Source organism: Oncorhynchus keta, chromosome 28 (genome assembly GCF_023373465.1).
Source record: "Oncorhynchus keta strain PuntledgeMale-10-30-2019 chromosome 28, Oket_V2, whole genome shotgun sequence".
Classification (NCBI taxonomy): domain Eukaryota; kingdom Metazoa; phylum Chordata; class Actinopteri; order Salmoniformes; family Salmonidae; genus Oncorhynchus; species Oncorhynchus keta.
Window position 1 is genome coordinate 59861968 of NC_068448.1, and position 13074 is coordinate 59875041.

At 41.7% G+C, this 13074-nt stretch overlaps 1 protein-coding gene across 5 annotated transcripts in view; it reads left to right on the forward strand.

Annotated features, from left to right (window-relative positions):
* arhgap29a (Rho GTPase activating protein 29a) overlaps positions 1 to 13074 on the forward strand; it is a 69493-nt gene that overhangs the window by 36896 nt on the left and 19523 nt on the right. For 4 of the 5 annotated variants that reach the window (XM_052483352.1, XM_052483353.1, XM_052483355.1 and 1 more), the window contains 7 exons: positions 2289 to 2385; positions 2748 to 2820; positions 3201 to 3261; positions 7404 to 7559; positions 9084 to 9148; positions 9311 to 9421; positions 9594 to 9674. In XM_052483352.1, the coding sequence (XP_052339312.1) occupies positions 2289 to 2385; positions 2748 to 2820; positions 3201 to 3261; positions 7404 to 7559; positions 9084 to 9148; positions 9311 to 9421; positions 9594 to 9674 (644 nt within the window). Of the gene's footprint in view, positions 1 to 163; positions 334 to 2288; positions 2386 to 2747; positions 2821 to 3200; positions 3262 to 7403; positions 7560 to 9083; positions 9149 to 9310; positions 9422 to 9593; positions 9675 to 13074 lie in introns of those variants that run through there. The other variant, XM_052483356.1, reaches the window with a different exon arrangement.

A 13074-nucleotide genomic window follows, 5' to 3' on the forward strand; every position in this document is an offset into this window, starting at 1 on the left:
TGTGTGTGTTTTACGGTGAAGTTCCTCTTGTTCTATAGAGACAGGAAGCCTGCACTGTAAGAGCATAGAGAGCTACTGGTCTCTCTCTCTCTCTCTCTCTTTGAGTCTCCTAGTTCCTTTGTCGCTTGCTTACCTATTTCCTGTATGACGAAGAGGATTCTAGAATGGAAACTGTTTGTGGTTCTTGTGCTGCTAAGTGTTATTTGAACTGTTTGGAACTAAGTCTCCATGGGGCTCAACTAACTAGAAAACCTTCAACCTGGACAACCGATCGTTTAATTAGAGCATTCTAATGTATCTCATATAAAAGAAGACAACTCAGAGAACTTTCTGGTAAGAAGAAGAAAAAGTGCTTTCTGCAATCCTTTTTCCTTGAACCATTCTCTTGATCTCCTGCTCCCCTCCTGATCTCCAGACATCTCTATTGTTAGGCGGAGAGAACATCGACACTAGGGGAATGGCCTCAGGGAATGGCGTCACTGGCGACCCAAATGGAACCCTATTCTCCTATAGTGCACTACTTTTTACCAGGGTCCACAGGGATCTACCATACCGCTCTGGTCCAAAGTAGTGCAATATATAGTGAATAGGGTGCCATTTCAGATGTGGCTTGGGCTGCTGGTGTTGCCTGTTGAGCTCCTATTCTGGTTTATTTTCTCTCCTCCCGAGTGAGACAGGAAGTTTATTGTGGAGACTGATTATAGACCTATTTACATTGGTGTTTTTCCCTTCTCTTTTTCAGTCATCACTTTGTTTAGACTTAAGGCAGGAAACAGTGTGTCTTTTCAGATTACAATTCAAATCAGTACTGTTTCAGTCAAAACTCTGCTTTTTCTTTCAAATCTCTACTGTTTCAGTCAAATCTCAAATCTCTGCTGTATCAGTCAAATCTCTACTGTTTCAGTCAAATCTCTACTGTTTCAGTCAAATCTCTACTGTTTCAGTCAAATCTCTGCTGTATCAGTCAAATCTCTACTGTTTCAGTCAAATCTCTACTGTTTCAGTCAAATCTCTGCTGTATCAGTCAAATCTCTACTGTTTCAGTCAAATCTCTACTGTTTCAGTCAAATCTCTACTGTTTCAGTCAAATCTCTGCTGTATCAGTCAAATCTCTGCTGTATCAGTCAAATCTCTACTGTTTCAGTCAAATCTCTACTGTTTCAGTCAAATCTCTGCTGTTTCAGTCAAATCTCTACTGTTTCAGTCAAATCTCTACTGTTTCAGTCAAATCTCTGTTTCTGTGTATCAGTCAAATCTCTACTGTTTCAGTCAAATCTCTACTGTTTCAGTCAAATCTCTGCTGTTTCAGTCAAATCTCTACTGTTTCAGTCAAATCTCTACTGTTTCAGTCAAATCTCTGCTGTATCAGTCAAATCTCTACTGTTTCAGTCAAATCTCTACTGTTTCAGTCAAATCTCTACTGTTTCAGTCAAATCTCTACTGTTTCAGTCAAATCTCTGCTGTATCAGTCAAATCTCTGCTGTATCAGTCAAATCTCTACTGTTTCAGTCAAATCTCTACTGTTTCAGTCAAATCTCTGCTGTTTCAGTCAAATCTCATATCTCTACTTTTTCAGTCAAATATCTACTGTTTCAGTCAAATCTCTACTGTTTCAGTCAAATCTCTCCTGTTTCAGTCAAATCTCAAATCTCTACTTTTTCAGTCAAATCTCTACTGTTTCAGTCAAATCTCTACTGTTTCAGTCAAATCTCTGCTGTATCAGTCAAATCTCTGCTGTATCAGTCAAATCTCTACTGTTTCAGTCAAATCTCTACTGTTTCAGTCAAATCTCTACTGTTTCAGTCAAATCTCTGCTGTTTCAGTCAAATCTCTACTGTTTCAGTCAAATCTCTACTGTTTCAGTCAAATCTCAAATCTCTGCTGTTTCAGTCAAATCTCAAATCTCTGCTGTTTCAGTCAAATCTCAAATCTCTACTTTTTCAGTCAAATCTCTACTTTCAGTCAAATCTCTACTGTTTCAGTCAAATTTCTACTTTTTCAGTCAAATCTCTACTGTTTTAGTCCTTTCAGGCCTAACTATTCTGATTTTGTGTTTTGGGGATATATTGGGATAGAGACGGACTATTTCACAACACTCATCACTACCTCATGTTATGTAGGCTCTCAACCTGTATAGCAACATATTCGGATAATGATTAGTCTCATGTTCATGTAGGTTATATGTTTTGACATTACAGTGCATCTTGTCTTCAGTTCTGAATAGGTATAGGTTGTCCCAGTTATTTGTTTTCACAGTTTAGCCTAACCTGCTTCATCCGTTTTGACAGGTGTTAACTTCAAGGAGGTGAACGAGGAGAACAAGCAGAAGCTTTTCGGAGAGATATACACTTCCATCGACACATTGGCATTCACCTTTGGCAATGTGTAAGTACAACGTTGTAATAGCGATTGCAATAACTAGCTCTGTTTTTCTGACTCTTTATGGTGACACAAACAAACTATGTTTAAATAGGTACAGGGTATCCTTGTCTTACATCTCTAGATAATGTAATATTCTCAACCTTCAGTCTGTGTTTCCTTGCATAATGGCTGCTTGTGTTGTTGACTCTTAAAGTGTTGCCAACACTTCAGGGGAAGTTGCCCACACAACCACCGATCTAGGATGAGATTTGCCCTACCCCAATCCATACACTTACCATTGTTCTAAACACAACACATCTGACCCCAGACCAGTGCCTAGGGGTTATTTCCATGCCTTTCATTGTTGTTGTGTGTTCCTCTTTCAGAGTGTCTGACTTCCTTATGGGAGATGTAGAGAATGGATCAGCGTTGGGGCTGCCCCTGACTCGGAGAAGCAGGGTAAGACAAACACACAAAGATACATACACAACTGTCTGTCTGGACATGATGTATGTATTTACAGTAAACGCAGGTGATTGACTGTCTAAAGATACCCAGGATGGAGAGGTCAAAGGGTGTGGTGCTCTCAGGAAACAACAACATAACACTGTATGATGGGGCTGAGAGATTGTTTCCTGTTTGAAGTTGAGGGTACTCCTGAAATACCTTCTAGTGATTAATCACAGCATGACAGGGTGTTGATGTAGTTTGCAGCTTTTAACGATAACACAAAGGGAAATTAAAATGCTCACTAGCCATGGTCATTCTGTAATGTCATGTACCATCCGGTTCCTTACTCATCACTGCGGAACCGTTCTGTCTATCTGTCTCATTCCCAGTCGTTTGAGAACCTTTCCGTGGAATCTGCAGTATCCGGTCCAGAGAAAGATGATCCGACAGGTAACATGCACAACAACCACCATGACACCTTACTACTCCATCCACTTAACAACTGATAGCACTTCTCAATTTACGATGTACTCTATGACAGCTTGGCTTGGCTCTCCCTTATAAAAACATTACATATCAACATAAACCAGCCCTGTCTTTGTGGATTTTTTAATGAAAAATAATAACAATACATTACATTTCTATAGCGCTTTTCATTGAATCTCAAAGCACTTCAAGAGCAAGAAAACAAACAAGCAATATAGCATGACAGGTCAACCAATAGAGGCCAAGTCTTTGAAAGCTGCATCCTGGATGGAAAGGGTCAGTTTATGGCTTGAGAGAAGGGAGCTGGTCAGAGGATGGTAGATGACGGGGATGGATTCTGCTGATGATCTAGTAGAGGACAAGTCTGGGAACCAGCCTTATAGTCTTATAGCTACAGAACTTCTCCTTTTCCTCTCTGTGTAGAACCCACTTGGGGGATTCCTCAGCAGCTGTGGGCTCCAGAAAGTTAACCACGCAAAGTTCAGAATAGTAGCCAGTCGTCCTCATTACGAGCTCTCTTTCTCAGCACGGCTGTATTCCTCTGTCTCCCGTTCCTCTCACGCTTCAGGCGATTCCTCAAATGATGTTCTCAAAACAGCTGGAATTGGCAGCCAGGTGAAACAAAAAAAGACAGTACTGTGCTCAGATGCATTTTTTTAAACAAATCTAATTAGCTAAGTCAAAAATTGTTAACCAGACAGTCAATCTGCAAATCCGTGGCTCAAAAATGTCAGATATAAGCAATAAAAACTAAATGTCATCAAAAACAACAATTGAAAGCCCCTAAAAATAACTAAAGATGATTAGGTGTCAATGTGTTGATAGGCATATGTCACTTGGGGTGACAGTACACCCAAAGAACTGTGGGGAGCATTGGAGTCAACATGGGTTGTGGAACACTTTCGACACCTTGTAGAGTCAATGCCCATACGAATTGAGTCTGTTCTGAGGGCAAAAAGTGGGTGCAACTCAGCGTCTGTGCCCAGTGGGATGGCTCTAGAAGAGTTCGTTGAGCGAAAGTGCCTTCTCCACTCTCATCTTAATACAGCTCCATCTGTCAATCTGTGTTATGTCACTCTGTGTACTCAACAAACTACATTCCCTCTGTTACAAAGCTGGGTGGCTAGAAACACGGAACCACCGTGAATAGCTCATCGTAATATACCTACTACTGTACATACCATTTTATCTTCCTAATTATATTGTCTGTACACACCGCATATTTATATTCTCACTCTAATACTGTGCCTTCGGAAAGTATTCAGAACCCTTCACTTTTTCCACATTTTGTTTCGTTACAGCATTATTCAAAAATGTATTACATTTTTCCCCTCATCAATCTACACACGATACCCCATAGTGACAAAGAAAAAACACGTTTTTAGACATTTTTGCAAATGTATAAAAAATGTAATACTGAAATATCACATGTACATAAGTATTCAGCCCCTTTACTCAGTACTTTGTTGAAGCACCTTTGGTAGTGAATACTGCCTTGAGTCTTCTTGGGTATGACGCTACAAGCTTGGCACACCTATATCTGTAGAGTTTCTCCCATTCTTCTCTGCAGATACTCTCAAACCCTGTCGAAGTTTGATGGGGAGCGCTGCTGCACAGCTATTTTCAGGTCTCTCCAGAGATGTTCAATCGTGTTCAATTCCGGGCTCTGGCTGGGCCACTCAAGGACATTCAGAGACTTGTCCCGAAGCCAGTCCTGCATTGTCTTGGCTGTGTGCTTAGGGTCGTTGTCCTGTTGGAAGGTAAACCTTCACCCCAGTCTGAGGTCCTGAGCACTCTCGATCAGGTTTTCATCAAGGATCTCTCTGTACTTTGCTTAATTCATCTTTACCTCAATCCTGACTAGTCTCCCAATCCCTGCCGCTGAAAAACAGCCCCTCAGCATGATTCTGCCACCACCATGCTTCACCGTAGGGATGGTGCCATGTTTCCTCCAGACGTGACGCTTGGCATTCAGGCCAAAGAGTTCAATCTTGGTTTTATCAGACCAGAGAATCTTGTTTCTCATGGTCTGAGAGTCTTTAGGTGCATTTTGGCAAACATGGCTGTCATGTGCCTTTTACTGAGGAGTGGCTTCCATCTGGCCATTCTACCATAAAGGCCTAATTGGTGCTGCAGAGATGGTTGTCCTTCTGAAAGGTTCTCCCATCTCCACAGAGGAACTCTAGAGGACTGTCAGTGTGATCATTAGGTTCTTGGTCACATCCCTGACCAAGGCCCTTCTCCCCCGATTGCCCAGTTTGGCAGGGGGGTCACCTCTAGGTTCCATTTAATAATGATGGAGGCCATTCTATTCTTGGGGACCTTCAAATGTTTTGGTACCCTTCCCCAGATCTGTGCCTCAACACAATGCAGTCTCGGAGCTCTACGAATAATTCCTTCGACCTCGTGGCTTGGTTTTTGCTCTGACATGCACTGTTAACTGTACAACCTTATATAGACAGGCATGTGCCTTTCCAAATCATGTCCAATCAAGTTGTAGAAACATCTCAAGGATGATAAATGGAAACAGGATGCATCTGAGCTCAATTTCGAGTCTCATAGCAAAGGGTCTGAATACTTATGTAAATAAGGTAATACATTTGCAAATAAAAAAACTGTTTTTGGGGTATTGTGTGGAGATTGCTGAAGAAATTGTTTTATTTAATCCATTTTAGAATGAGGCTAGAGCCTAACAAAATGTGGAAAAAGTCCTGGGGTCTGAATACTTTCCGAAGGCACTGTATATATACCGTTCAAAAGTTTGGGGTCACTTACAAATGTCCTTGTTTTTGAAGGAAAAGCTCATTTTATGTCCATTAAAATAACATAAAATTGATCAGAAATACAGTGTAGACTAATTGTAATTTTGGAAATTACTATTGTAGCTGGAAACTTCAGTTTTTTTAATGGGTTTATCTACATAGGCGTACAGAGGCCCATTATCAGCAACCATCACCCCTGTGTTACAATGGCACGTTGTGTTAGCTAATCCAAGTTTATCATTTTGACAGGCTAATTGATCATTAGAAAACCCTTTTGCAATTTTGTTAGCACAGCTGAAAACTGTCGTCCTGATTAAAGAAGCAATAAAACTGGCCTTCTTTAGACTAGTTGAGTATCTGGAGCATCAGCATTTGTGGGTTTGATTAGAGTCTCAAAATGACCGGAAACAAATAACTTTCATCTGAAACTCGTCAGTCTATTCTTGTTCTGACAAATTAAGGCTATTCCATGCGAGAAATTGCCAAGAAACTGAAAATCTCGTACAACGCTGTGTACTACTCCCCTCACAGAACGGAGCAAACTGTCTCTAACCAGAATGGAAAGTGGAGTTGGAGGCCCCGGTGCACAACTGAGCAAGAGGACAAGTACTTTAGAGTGTCTAGTTAGAGAAACAGGACTGATGGTTGCTGATAATGGGCCTAATTTACAACATTAACAATGTCTACTCTGTATTTGTTTATTTTATTTTAATGCAAAAAAAATAGCTTTTCTTTCAAAAACAAGGACATTTCTAAGTGACCCCAAACTTTTGAACGGTAGTGTGTATGTATATATCTGTGTGTGTGTGTGTGTGTGTGTGTGTGTGTGTGTGTGTGTGTGTGTGTGTGTGTGTGTGTGTGTGTGTGTGTGTGTGTGTGTGTGTGTGTGTGTGTGTGTGTGTGTGTGTGTGTGTGTGTGTGTGTGTATAGTCTGTCTCTATGTAGTCTCTATGGTATAGTTAAGGGGCCTATATAAGCTCTCCTGTCACACAGAGTGACCTATTAGCTCAGTCATATTAACACAGGAGGAGGCAATCCCTGTCTTGTCCAGTCTACTTAGCATTACAATGTATTACCAACACATAACCCAAGGTCAACAGGGACTTTACTTTCTGACAGATCTGACACACACACTGGTGCACATACAGTCATGCGCACTCGTACACACTCACAAACACACACACACACAGTCACACACAGATACTCACACATGCGATAGAGAGGGGCTTGTCCGTAGCTAGTTGCCAGTAGCCGTTAGCCAGTAGGTAGCAATGCTCGGTCTCAGGCCTAGGCCCACTAACTTCTTCTTCCCCAACCCATGGCGTGTTACCATTACCATCACAGGTCCATCGCCGCCGGCGAGGGCGGAGGAGGTGGATGGTGTGGACGTGGTGCTTCAGCGGAGTGAAGGCGGGGTGGAGTCAGCTCTACTATACGCCAAGGCCTGGTCCAAGTACACCAAGGAGCTGCTGGCCTGGGTGGACAAACGACTCAGTATGGGTGAGTCTCTCTCCCTCCCACTACCTTTAATACACATAGGATTAATACAGAGAAACATCTCATTATTGGTGAGTCGGAGCCACAGAATTAAATAGAACACTGTTATTAGATTATATATTATAAACCGTGTGGTTCGAGCCCTCAATGCTGATTGGCTGAAAGCAGTGGTATATCATTCCGTATACTCATGGGTATGACAAAACATGTATTTTTCTGTTTTAGTTACATTGGTAACCAGTTTATGAAAGCAATAAGTTACCTCAGGGGTTTGTGGTATATGGCCAATATACCACGGCTAAAGGCTGTATCCAGGCACTTCGAGTTGCGTTGTGCGTAAGAACAGGGGGTTGGTGTAAGCTGTGTCACCGTTGGTATTTGGTATTTTATTAGGAATCATCATTAGCTATTGCAAAAACAGCAGCTATCTTCATGGGGTCCACACAAAACATGAAACATTACATAATACAGAACATTAATAGACAAGAACAGCTCAAGGACAGAACTACATAAATGATTTAAAAAGGCACACATAGCCTACATATCAATGCATACACATAAACTATATTTCGGGGTTAGGGTCTTTGCTGATCTTTAACTCCTTTTGGATCAGCTCTGGAAGTGTTTTTTTCTTAGCGTTAGCCTAGCATTAGCAACTGTACATTAGCTTAGTTTGTCCTAACATTAGTTAAGGTATATTAGCATAGTTTGTCTTAGCATTAGCTACTGTATATTAGCTTAGTTTGTACTAGCATTAGCTACTGTATATTAGCTTAGTTTGTACTAGTATTAGCTACTGTATATTAGCTTAGTTTGTACTAGCATTAGCTACTGCATATTACCTTTGTTTTTCCTGGCGTTAACTACTGTATATTAGCTTAGTTTGTCCTGGTATTAGTTGCTGTATATTAGCTTAGTTTGTCCTAGCATTAGCTGCTGTATATTAGCTTAGTTTGTCTTAGCATTAGGCCTACTTGTATACAATAATAGATAGTTTCACACCGGTTCTATATTGCCCCAGATATACAGTAGGACAAACTTGCATGGGTTTCACTACAGTAAACGCTAAACTTACCTAAGCACAGTGTAGTGTAAAATCTTAGAAAAAAGGGTTTCCAAAGGTTCTTCAGCTGTCCCCATAGAATAACCCTTTTTGGTTCCAGGTAGAACCCTTTTTGGTTCCAAGTAGAACTCTTTTGGGTTTCATGTACAACCCTCTCAGGAAAGGGTTCTACCTGGAACCAAAAGGGTTCTTAAAAAGGTTATCCTATTGGGACAGCCGGAGAACCATTTTAGGTTCTAGATAGCACCCTTTTTGCTAAAAGTGTAGTAGTGTTGTGATTAGTCATTTGTCATCAGGTCCTCTATTTGGATGAATAGGTTACTGGGCATTTGTGGTTTTTGTCCTGTACTTAATCACTCAATGTCTACATGCTAAACACAGGGACAGTAGCTACTTAATCATGCTGTATTGAACATTTATGACATAACCAGGCTAGGCAGGTAACGTTGAGTGTCTGATTGCAGATATCGAGTGTGCGAAGAGCTACGCCAAAATGGCAGAATCAGCGAAGACACTCGCAAGTCAACAGGTGATTATGATGAAATATGTTTTCTGCTCATATCAGTTGCATTTGTTCACCGGTTAATTGTATCTCAAAAGATAACAGCTGTCAAAGCAATGAATCATTTTAAACCATCTGCACTACTTCTTTGAATTGTGATTAGTCACTTTTGTTGTCTTCCCATCAAAGGAGTTCATGCCATTCCGGGACATTTACATGTCAGCGTTCAAGAACGATATAGAGTACAGCCAGCTCCTACTGCATACAGCAGCTACCCTTCAAACCAACAAATTTATGCAGGTATGTACATCTGTCTACGTGACTTTTCTACAGTATGTCCTGCTCTGATCTGCATAATCCATACTCACAGGCATTTGATGGATAAGTTAGCATTGACTCACTGGAGCGTGTGTGTGTGTTTGTTTGTGTGTGTGTGTGTGTGTGTGTGTGTGGGGGGGGGGGGGTTCTCTAGCCTCTCCTCGCACGGAAGAACGAGCTGGACAAACTGAGGAAGGAGGTCAAGGAGCAGTGGCAGAGAGAACAGAAGAAAATGGTGGGTGGAACTTCAGAACTTTAAAAGGTCACATAAAAAGGAAACTTAAAGCAAACAGAGCCACAGTAATCAAAGAATATGTAAACCCCTCGCTGTGTGTGCGCGTGTGTGTGTGTGTGAGCCAGGCTCTTGACATTATTCAGGCGGTTTAATAGCTGCAGAGTGTTGAAGGTAATCTCTTGGAAGTCCAATTGCACCACAAGTGTGACAAGATGAGAGCAGACCCTGAACAAACTGGGTTGGTTAGTGTGTATCTCTAAGGACTGGGTTGGTTAGTATGTATGTCTAAGGATTGGGATGGTTAGTGTGTATCTCCAAGGACTGGGTTGGTTAGTGTGTACTGTATCTCTAAGGACTGGGTTGGTTACTGTGTATCTCTAAGGATTGGGTTGGTCAGTGTGTATCTCTAAGGACTGGGTTGGTTAGTATGTATCTCTAAGGACTGGGTTGGTTAGTGTGTACTGTATCTCTAAGGACTGGGTTGGTTAGTATGTACTGTATCTCTAAGGACTGGGTTGGTTAGTATGTACTGTATCTCTAAGGACTGGGTTGGTTAGTGTACTGTATCTCTAAGGACTGGGTTGGTTAGTATGTACTGTATCTCTAAGGACTGGGTTGGTTAGTATGTACTGTATCTCTAAGGACTGGGTTGGTTAGTATGTACTGTATCTCTAAGGACTGGGTTGGTTAGTATGTACTGTATCTCTAAGGACTGGGTTGGTTACTGTGTATCTCTAAGGATTGGGTTGGTTAGTGTGTATCTCTAAGGACTGGGTTGGTTAGTATGTATCTCTAAGGACTGGGTTGGTTAGTATGTATGTCTAAGGACTGGGATAATATAATAATAATAATATATGTGGTGGTTAGTATGTATCTCTAAGGACTGGGTTGGTTAGTGTGTATCTCCAAGGACTGGGTTGGTTAGTGTGTACTGTATCTCTAAGGACTGGGTTGGTTACTGTGTATCTCTAAGGATTGGGATGGTTAGTGTGTATCTCTAAGGACTGGGTTGGTTAGTATGTACTGTATCTCTAAGGACTGGGTTGGTTACTGTACTGTATCTCTAAGGATTGGGTTGGTCAGTGTGTATCTCTAAGGACTGGGTTGGTTAGTATGTATCTCTAAGGACTGGGTTGGTTAGTATGTATCTCTAAGGACTGGGTTGGTTAGTGTGTATCTCCAAGGACTGGGTTGGTTAGTGTGTACTGTATCTCTAAGGACTGGGTTGGTTACTGTGTATCTCTAAGGATTGGGTTGGTCAGTGTGTACTGTATCTCTAAGGACTGGGTTGGTTAGTATGTACTGTATCTCTAAGGACTGGGTTGGTTAGTATGTACTGTATCTCTAAGGACTGGGTTGGTTAGTATGTATCTCTAAGGACTGGGTTGGTTAGTATTTATCTCTAAGGACTGGGTTGGTTAGTATATATCTCTAAGGACTGGGTTGGTTAGTATGTACTGTATCTCTAAGGACTGGGTTGGTTAGTGTGTATCTCTAAGGACTGGGTTGGTTAGTATGTACTGTATCTCTAAGGACTGGGTTGGTTAGTGTGTATCTCTAAGGACTGGGTTGGTTAGTGTGTATCTCTAAGGACTGGGTTGGTTAGTGTGTACTGTATCTCTAAGGACTGGGTTGGTTAGTGTGTATCTCTAAGGACTGGGTTGGTTAGTGTGTATCTCTAAGGACTGGGTTGGTTAGTATGTATCTCTAAGGACTGGGTTGGTTAGTATGTATCTCCAAGGACTGGGTTGGTTAGTGTGTATCTCTAAGGACTGGGTTGGTTAGTATGTATCTCTTAGGACTGGGTTGGTTAGTGTGTATCTCCAAGGACTGGGTTGGTTAGTATGTATCTCTTAGGACTGGGTTGGTTAGTATGTATCTCCAAGGACTGGGTTGGTTAGTATGTATCTCTTAGGACTGGGTTGGTTAGTATGTATCTCCAAGGACTGGGTTGGTTAGTGTGTATCTCTAAGGACTGGGTTGGTTAGTATGTATCTCTTAGGACTGGGTTGGTTAGTATGTATCTCCAAGGACTGGGTTGGTTAGTGTGTATCTCTAAGGACTGGGTTGGTTAGTATGTATCTCTTAGGACTGGGTTGGTTAGTGTGTATCTCTAAGGACTGGGTTGGTTAGTGTGTATCTCTAAGGACTGGGTTGGTTAGTATGTATCTCTAAGGACTGGGTTGGTTAGTATGTATCTCTAAGGACTGGGTTGGTTAGTATGTATCTCTTAGGACTGGGTTGGTTAGTGTGTATCTCTTAGGACTGGGTTGGTTAGTGTGTATCTCTTAGGACTGGGTTGGTTAGTATGTATCTCTTAGGACTGGGTTGGTTAGTGTGTATCTCTTAGGACTGGGTTGGTTAGTGTGTATCTCCAAGGACTGGGTTGGTTAGTGTGTATCTCTAAGGACTGGGTTGGTTAGTATGTATCTCTTAGGACTGGGTTGGTTAGTGTGTATCTCTAAGGACTGGGTTGGTTAGTATGTATCTCTTAGGACTGGGTTGGTTAGTATGTATCTCTAAGGACTGGGTTGGTTAGTAGTATCTCCAAGGACTGGGTTGGTTAGTATGTACTCTATCTCTAAGGACTGGGTTGGTTAGTATGTATCTCTAAGGACTGGGTTGGTTAGTATGTGTATCTCTAAGGACTGGGTTGGTTAGTATGTATCTCTAAGGACTGGGTTGGTTAGTATGTATCTCTAAGGACTGGGTTGGTTAGTATGTATCTCTAAGGACTGGGTTGGTTAGTATGTATCTCTTAGGACTGGGTTGGTTAGTGTGTATCTCTTAGGACTGGGTTGGTTAGTGTGTATCTCTTAGGACTGGGTTGGTTAGTATGTATCTCTTAGGACTGGGTTGGTTAGTGTGTATCTCTTAGGACTGGGTTGGTTAGTGTGTATCTCTAAGGACTGGGTTGGTTAGTATGTATCTCTAAGGACTGGGTTGGTTAGTATGTATCTCTTAGGACTGGGTTGGTTAGTGTGTATCTCTTAGGACTGGGTTGGTTAGTGTGTATCTCTAAGGACTGGGTTGGTTAGTATGTATCTCTTAGGACTGGGTTGGTTAGTATGTATCTCTAAGGACTGGGTTGGTTAGTGTGTATCTCTAAGGACTGGGTTGGTTAGTATGTATCTCTAAGGACTGGGTTGGTTAGTATGTATCTCTAAGGACTGGGTTGGTTAGTATGTATCTCTTAGGACTGGGTTGGTTAGTGTGTATCTCTAAGGACTGGGTTGGTTAGTGTGTATCTCTAAGGACTGGGTTGGTTAGTGTGTATCTCTAAGGACTGGGTTGGTTAGTGTGTATCTCTAAGGACTGGGTTGGTTAGTGTGTATCTCTAAGGACTGGGTTGGTTAGTATGTATCTCTTAGGACTGGGTTGGTTAGTGTGTATCTCTAAG